Raw genomic sequence first — 18621 nt, 5'->3', positions numbered from 1 at the left:
AGGTACAGACATTGGCATGCTTTGGATGCAAGCTGAGATCAGCTTCGTTTTTTGGCACAGTTCTCAGCAGATTAAAGAAGCCTGCAGACAACCCAAGAAAATACATGTGATCGATTTGAGCAACCTTTATAAATCATCATTCCTGACTGAATAATCAAGAAGCAGATACAACATAGATCAGGTCATGGGAGAGTAGTATTATCAAGCTGTGGACCATTTCTAGACCTTAGCTAGCTGAAAAGGAGGTTTTCCTTGTGAGAGCTTTCTGAACATTCCTGACTTTTTCCTACATCTCCAGGATGTCAGCAGAAATGATAGAAGCACCAAATGCTAGCAAGCAGTCTTTTGCATGGAAAAGCTGGGGAACTCCTATAAAGTAGATGTAAATCCTTATTAGAGCAGTTATAAATTATTTTATTTCAAAAAAGTAGAGATCTATTAAAAAATCTGCAACATAGGTTCTGGACACCAAATCCTTCACTAATTATTTAAGTACTGGAACAGGCAGTGCGGTTTTCAGACAGTGTCAGCCTAGGAAGAACAAGAACATGCTAGAAGACAGCATTCAACATTTTCTTAGTAATCTGGGAAATGGATAGGAAAAAACAGGACACAGCTCAATGCAGACTAGAACAAAATACCACACAAAGCCAGAAACAATCACTTCTAAAATTATGGCCCTGAAAACAAATAGATTTTTTTCTAACAAACACAGTAAATCACAGACTGAACAGGTCTAAATCAACCTGTCAAAAGAAAATTCAGTTGTCACACTGGGAAGCACAAATGGGTATAGGCTACATGACACAAAGCAGCTTTCTGCTTTATTCAGCACCGAGAATCCCTGAGCTGCAAAACAACGTTCACTGACTTCAAAAAGACGTGGACCAAGTGAAAGAATTCCATAGTGAGACTATTCCATTCACTCTCAAACAGTCACAATTACTGCGTGACTAGAAAATAGCCAAAGGTAACAAAAGAAGCATGGGAAGATTGCCCATGGAAGCAAACAGGACTTTGTTCCTATGAGTATATATGAACCATCAGAGCTGTATCTATGAAGGAAATAATGAGGAAAGACTTTTTTTTTCCGAAGCGTGTGTTAGTGTAAGGCAACAAATTGGCTGAAGGTGAGAATAGCAAAGTCCAAAACTTCTCTTTGGATATAACTTCCTCAAAGGAGGGCAAAGAAACTAGGACATGGTGCCTGACTTTAAGAGCTACCAAGACTGTGAGATCAGAAAGGATTTCCATAAAGCTGCTCTCAGGTAATTAATTATACAGGAACTGGAAAAGCCTCTGAGCAAAGCTGACAGGTGACAGGCAAGACAGATTCAGATAGAAATGTGACTGAACTACTGTTTCCCTGTGGATGGGTAAATGCTAGCTTTTGCTGGCCACACACCATCTCTGGAGAAACAAAGTACTCAGCTTGGGCTTCCTACAGGGCCACAAATATACAGCTATTTTGTGATCCCAAAAAGAGCTGTGGGCTTGCTCTGCTAAATAATACAGGCTCTCCAAAGAGAGCAGAACCTGACTGAGGCACTGTATTCCCAAAGTGTTTTGGAACACTGTCCTGTCCCCACAAAGCGAATCATCTTCTGACTGTGAAAGTAGTGAGGAAATGCATTCTAAGGGCAACAATTAAATACCTCAAATCTCGTATGCTAGATAATAAACAGCCACTATAGATGCAAAAATAAATGTTTCAAAGGGAATCACAGAACAGTTCTACTACAGTAAAAAGCAAGGATGAAGACTTGAACCCTGGGCAGAAGAGGGTTAGCAGTCACCACCCGCAGACTGCTTCAAGACACCAGATGAGGCCAGCTCAGCAGGAATACATGGAAACAGGCTCAGATAGAACAGGACAGATTTACAATTGTACATGTAACAGCATGATGAGTATACAGCCCCCAGAGGTAAGACATGAGCAAACATACCTTTTTACAAGAGCTGTAAATTCCATCCAACAGAAAGGGCCTTCGACGCCTCTCGGGGTTGAAAGGTGATCCAAAACGAATGTAGTGTTTAGGTGTGGTACAAATTAGCGGGGAGTGGATGAGACCTGGCAACATATTTAGAGTTGTTGCCAAAACTGTTGGGTCTGTAGTAATGCGCAGAGGGCATTCAATAGGGCACTCCTGCTTTTCTGCCTTGTCATTCAGCCATTCCGTAACAAGATACTGAAGAAGAAAACACATGTCAATGCAACTAGCACAGAGGAAGAAGAAAGGTAATATGGCACAAAGGCACACAGGAAAGCAATGCGCAGGGTCAGCTTGTATGCTAAACCTCCTTATATTCCTCAACAGGAAATACAGAACCACAACTTTGCTGCATCAGTTCCAATTCTCATCTACTATAGGCACAGCATCAGTTAATCCTGTTTTATAGAAGTAGCTCAATTTTACCTTCATTAACATTATTAGAAGGTTCACCTAGAATTTGACTGCATTGTTCTAAGCCAGTTTCTAGCTGCAAGCCTAACTGTATTCATAGCTATTTTTTTTTATTCCCAGTACATGCTGGCATTCTATCTTCTGCAATTTCTCATTTCCCTCAGAAACTTCTCACAGCTTGCATATTTTAGTCTGCAGTCACATTTCTCTCTCAGTTTTCAGTTCTGCCAAGCTGAAAGCTAACCTATTCCATTTTGTTCTAAACAAATACCCCCCATCCTGCCATCCCACCGATCTCTAAAAGATGCTGCTACTGATCTCAACACACTGTTATGCTATTCTAAACTTATACCCCACCTAACCCTTACTATAGAGTGGCTCAACTTTTCTCTCATCCTCTTGGCAGTATACACAAGAGAATCTCTATTATTCTTTGCAGGATGCAATAAATAATAGTTAATTCTGGTGGCTTTGTTGTTGGGTTTTTTGGTTTTTTGTTTTAAGTAAGTCTCACTTCACCTCTGTGCTGTTTAATTTAACGTAAAATTCTTGGTTGACAGCCTTTTCCTCCTTGCTTCCAATACACCGAAAGCATGGAGAAAACTTCTCAAGACTGTAAGCATGCAGTTTATGGATTCTTTACCCTGAGAAGTGCTTAGCACCTCTCAGGTGACTGGGTAATATCTCAAGCTCAGTGTGCCCACAAAGAGCACATTCCTTACCACAGGTATTACTTTTTGCTTTCTCAATCAGGGTTCACCCTCCATCACCCAATTCCTTATAATGACAATCCTCCTACAACCCTTTTGCCAGGACCCCTCAAGCTGGAAGTGGTTTCCTCCCCACAGCTGCATGATTTGTCTCTAGGCTCTCTGCTGTACCCGAACAGTGAGACCATTCCTACTGCACCTCCATCAGCCCGCTGGCATCTACGTTCTATGTAGACTAACTGTATTGATCTGCTAATCATTTCTTGGTCTTTGCACAGCACTGAGCAGCCATCTGACTCATGATGAGGGCTCTTAGACACTACAAGAGAAAAAATAAAGCCAATATAAAATCAGGTCATTCTGAGTGTTCAGAAGAAGTTTCCCCTGAGCCAACTTTTCCTTAAGGATCACAAAACACCTACTTTTTCCCTGTCCAGTTTGAGCATTTGATCATATTTACCTTTTTAGTTTTGGGGTACTTCACTGCAGTCCGATTAGACTGAGATCCTGCAGCCAGGATAACAGTTGGGTCAGATCCCATCAATTGTCTGCCTTCTCCTGGACCTTCCACACTGGTGACATCTGTTGTGGTTACCAAGCTGGCAGTGCTTCCCTCCTCTGAGACAGCCTGTACAAGTTCAGCTTGCTGGGAATTGGCTTGTTTCTGTCTTCTCAGTCTTTGTGCTGAACTGGTCCGGTATCGAGAGAATCGACTTTTTGGTCGGGGCCTGGAGGGTTTTGCTGGAGCAGGCTTAGTAACTGTTTTTTCTGGGGCAGCATCCTACAACATAAATTGTCATTAGTCCAAGCACCACTAGGAGCCTTCAATTTCTCTTCTAAAAGACAGACACACACTACTATTTTCTTTGTTATGTTCTTAATTGGTCAGCTAGAATACTGGTCTTAAGTAAGACAGCAGCACTATGCAACTTGCTATTTGTCTTAAGGCAACTATGATCACTTCTGATCTGAGTTGGCAAGCATCATTCTAGGCAAGTATCTGTGAAAATACATAGACAAAATATATGCTGTATAATGGGAACACACATAACGAAAGTAGACGGGGGGAAAAAAAAAGCAAGCAAAAAAAAACCCCAAAAAACAAACACAAAGAAAAGGGAAAAGACCTCCTAATATACAGTGCCCACTGAGTGAAGGAGCTGGGCTTAATCCACCCAAACAAGAGTGCCACCTAAGAAAAGCCTTCCTACGTTCAAACTGAGGGCACAAGAAAATGCAGGCTCTTTGCAGCCAGCATATGGTGGGCTGACAAGATAACATACATACATTCAGACTGAAAAAAGCAAAAGTTTGTCATCACAAGAATTGGATGAGGTCTCCCAAAGGACATGCAATCTCCACCCTTGGAAGTATTAAAGACAAGACAGGGTAAATGACTGGGCTACATGGTTTGACCTCAAAGCCAGCCCTGTCTGGGTGAGAACAGTCTAGAGACCCTCTGAAGTTTCTCCTAATCCTGTTGAGACAAGCTGCTTATGAGTTTGGTGTGCAGGATCTTACACATCTTCATCTTACCGCTACTTGTGAAGACCGCCTTGTGTTCACCCCAGTGCTGCTGTTACTGTTAGAAACATTGGAAGCAGCAGCAGCAGCAGCAGCAGCAGCAGGTGTTGAAGTTGCATCCTCAGTTTCAGGAGTCTCTGTTTTTACTTCCTCCACCTCAGGAGCCTCAGAATTGATGCTGACTTCAGCATCAGTGCTGCTCCGTTCTGATGGCTGCTCTCGTCTCCTCTTTCTCTTTTCCAAATTTTCAAACATGTGCATGATGGCTTCTACCTTCCTGTCTTCCCGGGTCTAGAACAAAAAAAAAGTAAATCGAAGTTAGAATACCGACAATGTAATTATGCATTCATAGAGTAGCAAGACGAACTAGATTTGGTTCTTAAATAGGACCACTTCGGTACTACTGAGTTACTTTTATAAAGTAGCCAAAAGGAAACAAGATTTAAGGACTGAAAAATGAGAGAAAGAACAGAATGAAAAGATGACCTGGAAACAAATGGATCTGCTTGCTAATGAAAAAACATTAGAAGCAAACATAAGCCAGAGGCAACAGAAGTGAATCAGTAATTTTCAGCAAGGACAAAACTACCACACAAATTGTCAGGAGATCACCCAGCTCAAAACAAAAGCTTTTGTCCAAGCAGCTTACACTGGGTAAGAAAAACAGAACATAAAAGAGCAGGGAGGCAAGAAGGTATTTATTAGGTAAACAAACAACAGGAAATCTTATCACCTAGCTCTGTCAGAAATATAATTCCATATATAAAAGACCCAGTACAATAACATTGCAGAGCCTGGCAGACAAGCCAAGTGAATTTCAAGAAGAATCAGGTGGGATCAGCTGCCTTCTAGGAATTGTCAAGGGGGAGGAAGTGCCTTAAAGCACACAGCAATAGTAACACACAGCAACCCTGCCACTGTAGTGTTATGTTTCAAAAATATTCAGTCCACAAAAATACATTTTCAAGATTGAGAAAACTTCAGGTAAAGGTATTTTATCTGGTGCCAAGTATAGAAAGCTGAATATCATCAGAGGAGATTAACTGGTGAAACACGTACAGGAACAGGGCTTACAAGCTCATGGGAAACTAACACTTCACTTGGATGTGTTTCTTGAACTATACTGTCTCAGATGAGTTTCCTTGCATTAAAAATAGAGTCTTCCCTCCAAGCTTATGGTCAGTCTGACAGGAGACTGCTTCTATTCAAATTCGAGCAGAAACTTACAGCCTTATCTTTCCCCTTCTAAAAAATCCATGAGATAATCCAAGGATACCTCTGTTGGATGTCCCCTGGCTCTGCAATTTACAGTTCTATCTTAATGATTAAAACATTCTCAGGAAATTTCCACATGGAAGATTGATCTTTCTGATTAGAGAAAAGTATGGTGGTCAGGGTATTTAGTGAACAAAGAAAACAAGGAACTCCCAACTCTGATACATTTGTTGGCTGGCAGAAGGACAGAAGTCCCTTTTCTTCACTATTTTTTTTTTTTTTTTTAAACAAAACTAACAATATAAGAAACTTGAAAAGAGGCTCAGAACCAAAAGCACTAAGAAATACTTTGATCAAGAGAGCAATAAGGTGCACAAAAGGATTTCCTAATAAAGAATATACTGACTTTTGCAGATTTGTGCCAGAAATGCTGTTGGTAGCCTATCCCTCTTAAAAAGGTTTGCCACGTCATCCTACCCCCTTCCCTCACAGCAACATAATCTGCACAACAGTTCAGTCAACTCATACATAGAACAGATACAGGTTAACAAGCCCAACTCATCGAAAAGGGTCAAGGTTCTGGCTCATGATATGGCTCCATAAATTCTTGGGCTGGCAAAATGAGGGGCACTGTAGGAACATAAAAAGGGTGCAATTACCTTTTTTGAACCTAGCATTGTCTTTTTAGTGGTACGAGTTTGACAATAAAATAGCCCTGAAACTAACAGCTAAACCTTTCAACCAGGAAATGAATCCTCCCTAACTGCAATGTCTTCACCTAAATCCTGCTGTGTGGAGTTAACTGATGACCACAAACAGCTGGAATTTGTGTTGAAAGACATGAAATAACCAACTGGACCTGCTGGTCACTACATTAAGCCAGTCATAAGGGGAAGGATAAACAGAAAGGTACTTGCCCGTCTGCTGTGGACCAAGGTTCCTTGTTCATCTACAGACTCCTCTTTCTCCTCTTCTTGTTTCTCCTCCTTATCTGCAACCTAAAAGAGAAGTCAAGACTTAGCAGAGCAAACAAAATCTGGCAGCATTTTAAAGTTCTCAAGATTCTCATAGAAATCTAAGGTTTAAAAAAGGCCTCAGGCATTTTCTGTTCTGAAGACACGGTATTGTCCCTGATGAGATTCCACACCAATAAAACCATTCAACAACAAAAGTATCTGACAAAACGTCAGGAGTTCTACCTCATTGTCACTGACTGCAGCAGGTCCCTCTGGAACTTCTTCTGTTTGTTGACTGATGTTCTCATCCAACACAACGCCCTGCTGTTCCATTTCTAGCTCCTTTCGACGGGCTTTTCGTCGCCGTGTTTCTGCCCCAATCAGTGTGCCTAAAACAGGTGGAGGTAGGTGTTCTGCAGCATTTGGGCTACGTTTCTGCACAGGGCAATTCCGGTTCCCCTTGTGACACGCACAGTCCACTTTATAGTTGCTGCTCCAAAACACAAACATAATTCGTGTCACTCTTCATTTCTCAACCCTTGCACAGAGACATTCAATGCATCTCCTACTAAACATCTCACCACGTGTCAAAGCAAGGACAGCAGGCTACCTTATGGCCTCTACTGTAGAATATGCCAGCAGAACTGGACAGAATAGCCGGAAAATGCAATTCAGTAGAAAACGGAGCAAAATGTAGAATGCGAGGAAAGGGCTGGAGGAAGATGTCCAGTCCAGGAGGGCAGTGGAGAGCTCCTGGGCGAGGTGAAGGACTCACCAGATGTTGTACTCATAGTCAAAGGCGATGGTAACCTCTGTGTCCTTGGCAATGGTGGCAACAGCATAGATACACAGGTGGATCATCCCATCAGCAATCACATGACGAACCTTGTTAAACAAAGCAGAGAGAAACTAACATCTCCACAAGTTGCACTTCTTATTTCTGAGAGGGAAGACTCCTTCAGTAAAGTAGCTCTCAAATATTACATGAATAATTATCCAAAAACTGCTAAAGGGAAACGCTTATTTCACTGCTATCCTATGCTTTTCCACTCACACCTGCTTACCCCTATGATTCTGCAGCCAGATGAAACCTTAATAGAAACACTTCCCTTCAAGAAAAAACTCACTTTCCCAACCTTCTGCTCATCTCTTATTCCAAATATAAACCATCAAATGAGCAGGATATGCAGAGAATTCACCCTGTTTACTGCATTCTAAATTTGAATATTCATAAAAAGTAAATGCATCAGACTTATGTAAAATTTATCCGCAATTTTGGTGATGGGGAAGAGAATTTACCTCTGCATTTGGAGTGCAGGAGCGCCTGATGAACCTGGCATCGTTACCAAAGGTGCGGGCATCAACACACATTTCAACGCCATTGAACTTGGAGTAGAACAGCACAAATGGATATGGCCTGGAGAAGTAACAGAATGTCTCAATCCCCGAATACTCAATTCCCATGGCATTTAAAACAGGAAGCAGTGTTTCGATCAGTACTGCTGCTCTGGAAGCCTATGCATTTCCATGAGCAAGATCGAACAGATTAACTTCAGTGGGTTTTGGTTCATGAGGAGAGCATCAGGCTGAGGCTATATATTCGATTTCACATTTCTATGGGTGGCACAGATGGCAAGGGCCCTGCAAGTGCACATTAGCCCTCTCTGTGCCATGATGCTCTCAAACTAATCACTTTGTAGTACTCTTACTTTTTGAAGAAATGCCCATTGACCTCGAATTGCTGTCGTAACATAACCTTCCCTCGATACTCAATTATAAGGGTATCTAGTGCCAAGTCTCTTGCTGCCCTCAGGATCTTCCGGTGCTTCTGAACCCGAGTCACCCGTCCCAGCTGCAGCTGTAACAAAACAGAGTGAAATACAAGCGTTTAAACCAAAGGCCTGCAACTCATGGAGAGAATATTGCTTACAAGAAAAGAAAAATTAATCCAGCAGAAACATCCAAAAACTGCACATACATCCAGTCAATATATTGTTTATCCTGTTATCCTGTAACAGTTTAGTGATAACCAATGACCTTGATTATATTTATCAAAAACAAAGTACTTATTTCTTTCCTTCAACAGACTCACAGATCTATCAGACAGAGGGTTTTAGTCTTGCAGCTAGGAGGCATAACCAGACCTGTCAGTTGCTGCTAATAGGGAACTGCTCTGCAATTATGGCCACTTTCACAGACAGAATAACTCAAATCTTTCCTAAATTGTGGGTTGTCACACATTCAGAGGAAAAACAGAAGCTTTTCCTTCTGCAGAGGATGGTAATTCTAGCTAACAAGCCAAAGACTTAAGCTGTCAATTTCCATCTTCCATCCAGAATCTTCTTCATCTTCCTGATCAACCAGTGCTGAGGATTTTATCACACTTTTTTTTAACATGAAGAAATACATTTTTAAGCAGATGCTGACAGTTTAGTGAATCTCCTTCGTGTTCAAGTCTACTTTCTATTACAATGGATTTTCACAACAACACATCTTGACAGTATGAAACCACATTGGTCTTTAAGCACAAACATCCAAAAATGACACATTTTTTGGCACAATGGAAGGATATTATAAACACTAGGACATAGAAAAGATTTCTTTTATTGAAAAACCAAAAAAACCCCTTCCTTTGCTTATCAGGTTAAATCTCTCTGCACATACAAATTTACAGAGTTATGTGAAGATGGCTGGCTGCCTCACCACAAGAGAACTGAGCGTGCTCCTTCCTAAGTACCTTATTCATTGTTCATAAGGACCACTTCTTGATACTCCTCCAGGCTGAACCAAGACATAAGTGTTCTTGCTTCAGCAACAGTGACATCCATCTATCTAAATTAGAAGTAAACCACATGATGTTGTTGAAGGAAAGCTCCCAACTTTTCCTGATGAAACTTGTTAGAAACAGCTACTGTGCAGTCTGCTCATCTGAATAAAAATTGCATTAGCTTAAGGAAGGGCTCAATATGAAAAACAGCAGAATGATGACATCTAACATCAGGAAAACAGAGGTATGGCCCTATGGCAGCACTCAGCACTGGGAAGAAACAAAGCCCTCCATGCTGACCACGTTGAGAGCCCTGAATCACAGAGTTTACCCTGCAATCTTACATGTGTTTTGAATAAATCTCTTTGGGAAGAAGGAGGCTTTCACTGTTTTAATATGACATTACACTGCAAATCTTGGATCAGCCAATAAAGAAAGATCTATTAGTCGAATTCTCTCACTCAGGTCTCCAGGACAAAAATAGCTTTATAAAAATATTCACTTGAAACCTATGCAGATGGGAATAATGGCCTTGCTATGCCAGATCTTCTTGTAGAGATATATCCAGTGCTATGTTTACCATGCCTACAGGGCACAACTCTTGCAAACATTTTCATACCAATATATCTGCAGACAATTGGAAAAACCTGAATGCATGGATTTGAGAGACTATGAAAAGCCTTGCAGTGTCATATCTTGAATCCCGACAGGAACAAACAGATCATTTCCCAAATAAAGAGAAACCAATTAAAATGCATGAAAGAAATATTTTAGGACCAAGAAGTCACACTGCTAGCCCCAATTTCTGATCAACAACCCCATAACATGAGTAAACTCTAAGATAAGATGCTTTCCTTTACTGACAACAGTAGTATTCTGTGGTCACATTCACATATTTTCTGTTATGATCAGCTCCTTATCTAAACAGGCTCTGTATGCAGGAGGGTTGGACCAGATGAGCTTCTTGTTTCCTTCCAACCTTAATTATTTCACAGTTCTATAGTTTTCTTCCTATCTTTTAGAAATGCGAATTATTATCTGGTGGCCTTCACTCCCGCCTTCAGTCCATGACTGCTTTGCATTACTGTTCACCTCATTTTGGAGAACAGCTTGTGGAACACCAGTAGGATGAAGTGAGATGGTGAAAGGGAAAGAAAACCCATGGAGGAGAGAGAATCAGTGCATCTGCAAAGCTTCACAATGATCTCAGTTTGGTACAACAGGAATGATCTCAGCATTTCTGTAAGATCCTAGCTCAGCTTGTTTTTCGTACTCTGAATTTAGAAATATGAAGAGGATTAGCTGCCATGCTTTCATGTGTGAAAAGAACAAATGATTTTATGCACGTCATAGGCCAGGGATTGCTGACTGGTAATCAGACAAAACCGTTCTGATATTTTTGCAGAGCAACATCTGCATAATACTCGGTGGCTTTATTTTATAAAGGCTCTTCACTTTAGCATGGGAAATCAATCAGGGGTTTGAGCTCAAGTCAGCAATTATCAGAGGCAACAAAGGGCAAATAATGACCCTGGGTTTGCTCTGGCAATAGAAGGCAGAAAAGCGTTTCATCGCTTTCAAACTGACAGGCATCTGGCCACCTAGTTGTTTTTAGTCCTGGTACCAAACAGCTTTAGGTTTCAGAAGCTTTCCTTTGCATCATCCGGATAGTTGACAACTGGCTTATTTAGACCATCTCAATGATCAAAATCTCATATCTGGGATGAAACTTCTTAGCCCACCTCTTCCTACTCATCCTAGTTTGGGGAAGCTTTTAAGTCACCATTTCCCTCCCCCCCCCTTTGTATTTTTTTTCCCTTGGAAGAATACACAGACTACACTCACATCACAGTTTACCCAAGCTAATCAACTGTAAGAGCACACAGGACATATATGACATTCTATTTTTATTCCTTTCTGCATGCTTGAGAGTCTTCATGGACAAGCAGAGCAATATTTGCATATTTTTTCCTATTTGGAAGTACCTATTTTCTCATCTTCTAGAAAAGCTATTTTCACATCCAGTAATGATATCCAGTGAAATGGTAGGTGATGCAAAATGAGAAACCTTCTCAGTTTACCCAACAGAGGTGAGACAAATGAGTCAATAAAAGACATAAAGCATAGGATAAGAGACCTCATATTCCTGGCTGGTCACTCCACACCTGTACCAGCGAGCATCCTCACAACACTTTGCAGCCATCTGCTGAGCAGGGTAAACAAGGACAGAAGGGCTGACAAGCAGCAGCTCAGGACAACCTTCCTCAGTATCCAAGAGATACCACAGACATCAATTCCCTTTGTACTCTGCCAGCATTTGGAATGAAAGCTACCTACCTACAGCTTGTTTAGAGTAACTGCAACTCACTACAAAGTTTTGCAACTTAATCTTTTTGTTTCTTTGTGATTGATTCCATTTGGAACCTTCCGATTTGGCACGTCGGTCACTTTTCCCTGTGGGAAAATCTATACCTGTACAGGAGAGGGAAAGTGCAAGAAAGCATGACAAGAACAAGCACTCTTACGTATGGTGCTCTTTTATAACCATCTGTCCCGGTATATGCTGTGAAGGTGACAAAAAGAAAATAGCATATGTTTTACTGTTTATTCAAGGTCTTCTTCTAAAATTAATACGAAGGAGATAGAAAACTACATGTAAGACTCAGAAAATATTACATCTTCAAGAAAAGCAGAACATTTCCCTCTGTGTATTCCAGGGGAACTGTTTTCACAGTTCCTCCATTTAGAAAGGCCATTCACTCAGCTGTATAGAAAGGTTATTCCCTCCTCCTCCTACGTTTTATTACTGTAGATCTAGAGGTAAGAGTGGAAAGGAGGAGTCTAAAGTCCCTGTTTTGCACTCTCTCTTACTGGCAATATCTGTGATCTGCCTGGTGTGCTTCACCTATATGAAAACAGAGGGAAAGTTGGGAGGGAACTCATGAACTTCACAGAGAGGTGAGTCACCTGATATAAACAAGAATGATTCAAGCACAAACATATACCTGATATTCAGGTTTCTGACTGTGCTGCCATTCTGAAGGAGAGGTGCCCCACATCTGTTTTTGGAACCAATCATTTTCAGTTCCACCTATCTTCAGTTCCTCCAAACAAGGAAACCCCACAACACCTGAACTGAGTGGGAATGCTCCTCTCCAACAACTCATGGACCGCATGAAACATCAACTCAGAACAGTGAAGGAGAGGATAAACACAACACAAACATCCTTTCACTGTTCCTCCTTTTCTACATGCATTCCACAAAGCTGGCAAAACACTGACCTCCTCTGCATATCTCAGAAGGGACAGAATTAGGTACAGTTCATCATTCAGTCACCAGAAGCACTTAAAGCAAAACACCAGCGAATCTTATTGCAGAAGTGTACAAAAGGCCTCAACTTTATAACGCTGATGTAACTGAATACAAGTGATCTATACTCAAAGAAGGCCCCACGTTCTTCCCATGACCAGCTACATTCCTGCTCCCCCACACCCACAACACATGCCCAGCAGCTAGAGGACCTCACCCACCCCACTTCTTTCATCACATTAGCTCTTACCTGCATCTGGGACCCAATAACGGTATTATTGCAGGCCAACTCTGTTTTGTTGATTGTGTCTAGCATAGCAGTTTTGCCCACGTAGTCTTTATTAGAGTTCAGATGACGCTCCAACAGGTTCTGTACATCAGCGCTGTACTGGTTAGTAAAGGCTTCTTCATACTGATCTGTCCAGAGTCGTATTCGATTCTCCCACCCTTCAGCTGTGTTTTCATCCAAGGCGTGTGCTTCAGAAGGGGAATTCTGCACAAAGAGCAAAGGGTGAATGACTAGCACACAATGGGCAAAACCTATCCATAGTGCTCTGAGCCTATCAACAGAGTACAGAAGAGGCGTATATGCTCCAAGTTAAGAAAGCACTGGTTACAATGACACCTTTTTCAGAATCTCCATCCTTCAAAATATTGTACAACAGTACACAAGGGAATCTATAAAGAACTGTGTGTCAGACTAAGACCTCTTGAAAATGGGTATTTGGCACTGTTACATACAAGACAATGTAGCCATCACTGGGCCAAAAGAAGATCTTTTTAAGTCACTTTGGAAAAAATATTTATGCAGATTAAAAAAGCAAAGGAACAGAACACACAAATGCAAGTAAATCTCATGCAAGCTTGTCTTACAGTCAACCCACTCACAGCCAACATAATGCTAGATGATGCTGATCATATCTCAATCTTTGCAGGGACTGATCCCAAAATACTCCTAAAAAACCTTCTGGCTAAATGGTCACCAAGGTTTCAAGAAACTGAATGTACTGCACAAGCTAATACCCAGAAGGTTAAAACTGCAAGTCCTAAGCTGTATAAAGAAGAGAGGGTAAAATCAGGTAATCCATTTATATCATCTTGTAAGGGAGGAGATGAAAAGAAGCTGGTAGAAAAAAAATGAGCTTCATTCTTTCCTCGACAATAATTGAAATAATCAATGAATAATATTCCAGAGGTACAAAACTTAACTGATTTTTAGGACCAAGATGTATAACACAATGAAGTATCAGTAACCAGAATCACTGAAAATGATCATTTTCATCATACATATTAAAAACATAAGAACTGCACGTATGTTTAGCCTCTCCAGGCACTCAAGTACTATGGAGACAAGTATGCACCCAGACAGACACACCACAGAATCTCCCCATTTCCTCTGAGTCAACCGCTTGGAGTCACCTCCATTTACAGGACTGGGGTCAGATGGAGTCTGAGGAAACTTCAAGGTAACTTGCTCCCTCCCCCTAGCTTTTATTTATTTATTTAGTCAAATAAGCTTTATATTGTATAACCAAACCAATTAGTATTAAAAAAAAAAAAAAAAAAGAAAAAAGAGATAAATATACCATTCTATGCACTCGAAGAGGATGTGGAAAGAAAAGAGGCAATGCTGCTGGGGACACCAACATTTAATTTGATGCAGTCAAATGATAAGTGACCTCATAAGAGAGCAGCCACAACCAGTTCTGCATCTTAAACACTTCACTCTAAGGTGTCATGAATCAGTCTTATCTCTTGGAACAGGATGATACTAACTTACAGAAAGTGATGAGCCATCTGAAGCAAAAGGTTCAAGGGGTGATTCATGGGATACCCTTTTGAGCAGGCCTGCTTGTAGTGTGTGGAAAGGATTGGGATTATTTTGACATAGACACCACAGTGAGAAATTCCCCAGACAAATAATGAGAGGCACAAAATTAGAGGGTAAAAAACCCAACCAAACAACAACAACATAGTGTTATCACAGATGCTTCTCAGTTCCACTCACCTTCATTCTCAGAGACTTCCGTGAGCCCTCTCGAAAAGCCTGCCCCCGGAACAAGGAGAGAGAAGAAAAAAACACTATTTTATAACCTTTCCTGAAAATTAGTGCTTCAGAATGGGAGATCTTATGGAACAGATTGACTCTTAAAAACAGATGGGAAGAAATACAGAAAGACCTGCAGAAGAAGCAATGGACATTCATAAAGAGATTCAGCAATGTAAATCCAGAGGAAGTTTCATCAGTTAAGACTTCTGAACTGTAAAGTCCTGCTTTGTGCTTAGTATAAAAATCTCAAGATCAAAAGCCATACTGTCCTGAGTGAACCCGCTCACCCTGACAGAAGAAAGGGTCAACAACAGAATCAAGCCAATTCCCAACATACTCTAACACTTCCCATGATTCCTGCTCCCATTCTTTTACTTAATCAGTGCCTATCAGAACAGCTTCAAGGGAACCCTGAACTTGAGGAAAATCAGGTAATGCCAGTAGATGATCAGAAAGAACACATATTTCCATTCCAATGCAAGCAATTTAAAATTATTTCAGTCACCAAACCTGCACAAGTGACAGTAAAGTCATCCCTCAGCAAATCTTTGTTGCTACCTACAAAGCTCTCTATGCATACACCATCTCTGCCTCTGAAGAACAGTGCCAAGAAGCACTGCAGCCCAGTGTAACGTAATCTGCTAAAAATGGCCACGTTCACTTCATTTTTCATTCCATTCACAGACTGCTCTTTTGGCATAAGCAGACAAACTCCAAGAGCTATTTCCCCAAATCCTAATAGAGCAGAAGGAAAAATATGAGAGTTCAAACCTCTGAACATGAATGGACAGTGTTGGGAAATAAGGGTGGAGCTGGAGTAAGGTAATTCTAAACTAACAGCCACATACTCTAGCAGGTCACAAATAAAAGGAGTCATATTATTACAACAGAAAGAGCAGTTCCTCAGAGGACAAAAGCTTGTCTATTGACAAGCTCACAATCTACTCTCAAAAGTACTCCACATAGCATTTGATAGGAACTATCAAAGAGCAAGCTTGTCTCATTCCACATACCTTGATCTTTTTGGCCTTTGGAGCAGTGCGAGCTTTTTCTGTACTCCTCTTCCTCTTCTTCGGTTTGGTTCTGCGGACGCGGTTGACAGTCAGCGTGATGCTTGTAGGGGTGTGCTGCGTAGCTGTGTACAGCACTGTAGAGGGAGATAGTTCTTCATCCCAGCTCTCAGTTGCACTGCTGTCCCCACCTACAGAAAGGAGTGCTTCATTAGCAACCTTATAATTCATCCCGCAGAGAGCAGCTCAACCTTACTACTACTTTCATCAAGATGACTCGATAGCTCTACACAGCTCTTCCCCACGAAAACTAAACCATTTCACTTTTCCCTCTCAAGTTGAGAACAGGTTCCCCAGATTTCTGATACAGAATAGCAGAGATGAACACACGTTTTTGTTCGTAAGATAATCTGACTGCCCCAAGAACTACCTGAGGTGAGGTAGTAGTGAAGAAAATCCCAGTGGTTGGTAGGAAAAGAACGTTAGCAGGTGCTGATCACAATTAGATGATTACATCAGCCAAAAGACAAAGGTCTTGCAGAAAGAAAGCAAAAGTCACTAGTATCAGAATTGCAAACTCATTTACCTGACACGTTGTCCTGCTTCCGGCGGCGGAGTCTGATCACCTTCCCCCTGCTCATTCCTCTGCCAAACGAGAATGCACAATTGAAGCTGGTTTGTAGGAGTAAAGTCACTTGAAATTCAACAGGATGTCACAAGATGCGTGCCCTCAGTGGGGCCCAGGATGATAAGAACATCGATTTAACATCCTCATCTCCACTCCTGGTGCCACCAACACTTGTCAGGCTGACAACGCAAAGGAGGAGGGTCAATACTAGGTAAAGCACTGGAAAGAACGCTCCAGTTAGCAAAAGGAAGTCCGACCCATAGCCCAAACACGACAAGAGTTTGGCTTGAGAAGTCAGCACAAAGAGCAGTCAAGATCTGCACTGCACCAAAGCTCACCTGCACTTCTCACACTTGAGGAGGAAACCATCTTGAGAAACACTGCAGTGGCACCAAGTGGGAATTGATTCTCCTTCTGAGGAGCTCTCACTGTCCCCGGAGTTCTCCTCATCAGGTGAGTGCAAGCCGTTCAGTTCTGCACGAGGTATAATGGTCTGGACAGGAGGAGAGGCTGGTGGCGTTGGAGGAGGAGGGGCTCCATAATTATGATCCTGAAAATGAGTATTGGCAGTACTACTTTTAATGTAAAGATATGATGTTTGGAAACTTCCCAGGTTATTACTGTTTTACACCGGTTGTTAAGTAATCTGAATTCCTCAATCTACCAAGGAGGTAAAGCTCTGAAAGAGGTGAATGGTTTTCTTCATGAATTACATTCATCAATGAATAAAATTCAAGTTCTTTAAAAGCAACTGAGCTATTTTATCATTAACTGTCCATCTGAGATGACACCTGTAGTCTTGAAGTCTGTTAGTTGAGACATTCAAAACTCTACTGGACTCAGTTCTGGGCAATGTGCTCCAGCTGACTCTGCCTGAGTGGAGGGTGGGGGTAGGCTACATGAGCTCAAAAGATCCCTTTCAACCTCAAGGATGCTATGACATCCTGTTCAATACATGTTCAAGCCATGTTTCCACTCTTTCTTACTGCTCACATCAATATGAAAATCTGTGTAGTTTAAACAAACACAAATAATGTACAATGAACCAAAGAGGACACAGAATTACTGCCAAGAAAATACTTCATATTCATATACAGTCACACTTCATTCAGTTAAAAAAAAAATCTTGTCACCTAGAATGCTAATAAAACTTGCTATAACGTACTCAAGTCTTCATAAACAGTAAACACACAAATGCAAAATGTATGGTACAACTCAGCTGTAACTCAAGTGTTCCCTCACAAAGTAAGCCAAACCTTCTAAGGCTGAACAGGCAAAGCTATGCAACAAGGAAAAAAGAGCGAAGCAGACAGTAAAGAGCTGGTTCACTGCAGAGAGAGTACTCACTGCGTAAGGCAGCCCGCGATAGCTGTGTTTCTGGGTGGCCCCATAGCCGTGGCTGGAGTACACATTCTTCTCACTGACAGCTGGACTAGCTTCCACAGACTCTGGGCTGCAGAAAGGGCCAGAAGTAAAACCCATCAATAGAACATCATTTTGAGCGCCAGTTATTCACAGCTCTTTTCTATTCACCACATGAATGAAGAAACTTCATGAAATCAAGGTGTATTATGCGCTTCACCAGGCACTGTGCGTGCCGAAGTTGTACAGGATGAACCTGCTTTCAACAGAGGGAAGCAGCTGAGTAAGGGCCACCCTGGATAACTCCTCTTACATAAAACCTGCCTCAGTCTGAGAAGTTACAAAAAAATAGTAACAATTAAGAAACACATAAAGAGCTCTATTTCCTTATAGTTGAGGAAGTTGGGTATAGTTCAGCATTCACATCTGAACTTGGCCGGTTTAATCTCAAAGGCACTGAACAGTATTGCCATGTTATCTCTACAACAGCTTACTTCAAACAGCAGCTAAGCAGCTTTCCTGCATCTGCACTTGTTTCTCTCAGATATTAATCGTTAGCAGAGTCCAATGTCCCACAATGATGTCTGCATGAAACCTGCAGCTGTCCTGACAGCATCCACTGGGAGCTGAAGATCCCTGCTACAAAGGGGCAACAGAATGCATGACCTGGACAGACAGCAGCTG

General features: G+C 41.5%; 1 protein-coding gene across 5 annotated transcripts in view; it reads right to left on the bottom strand.

Annotated features, from left to right (window-relative positions):
- Nucleotides 1–18621, bottom strand: part of SETD5 (SET domain containing 5) — a 58428-nt gene that overhangs the window by 15942 nt on the left and 23865 nt on the right. For 2 of the 5 annotated variants that reach the window (XR_004308736.1, XM_015874945.1), the window contains exons 2-15: nucleotides 17923–18028; nucleotides 16914–17125; nucleotides 16534–16592; nucleotides 15951–16138; nucleotides 14896–14934; nucleotides 13138–13380; nucleotides 8520–8668; nucleotides 8110–8227; nucleotides 7586–7695; nucleotides 7054–7300; nucleotides 6772–6852; nucleotides 4652–4930; nucleotides 3576–3896; nucleotides 1947–2189 (exon numbers count right to left, since the gene is read on the bottom strand). Coding sequence is in view for 4 of the 5 variants with exons in the window: in XM_015874945.1 (XP_015730431.1) it covers nucleotides 1947–2189; nucleotides 3576–3896; nucleotides 4652–4930; nucleotides 6772–6852; nucleotides 7054–7300; nucleotides 7586–7695; nucleotides 8110–8227; nucleotides 8520–8668; nucleotides 13138–13380; nucleotides 14896–14934; nucleotides 15951–16138; nucleotides 16534–16592; nucleotides 16914–17125; nucleotides 17923–18028 (2395 nt within the window). In the remaining variant the exon portion in view is untranslated. Of the gene's footprint in view, nucleotides 1–1946; nucleotides 2190–3575; nucleotides 3897–4651; nucleotides 4931–6771; nucleotides 6853–7053; nucleotides 7301–7585; nucleotides 7696–8109; nucleotides 8228–8519; nucleotides 8669–13137; nucleotides 13381–14895; nucleotides 14935–15950; nucleotides 16139–16533; nucleotides 16755–16913; nucleotides 17148–17922; nucleotides 18029–18621 lie in introns of those variants that run through there. The other 3 variants (XM_032447193.1, XM_015874946.2, XM_015874948.1) reach the window with 3 other exon arrangements.

The sequence above is a fragment of the Coturnix japonica genome, chromosome 12 (genome assembly GCF_001577835.2).
Source record: "Coturnix japonica isolate 7356 chromosome 12, Coturnix japonica 2.1, whole genome shotgun sequence".
NCBI classification, from domain to species: domain Eukaryota; kingdom Metazoa; phylum Chordata; class Aves; order Galliformes; family Phasianidae; genus Coturnix; species Coturnix japonica.
The sequence above is the reverse complement of the archived record's forward strand: the minus strand, read 5'-3'. Positions and strand labels throughout refer to the sequence as shown.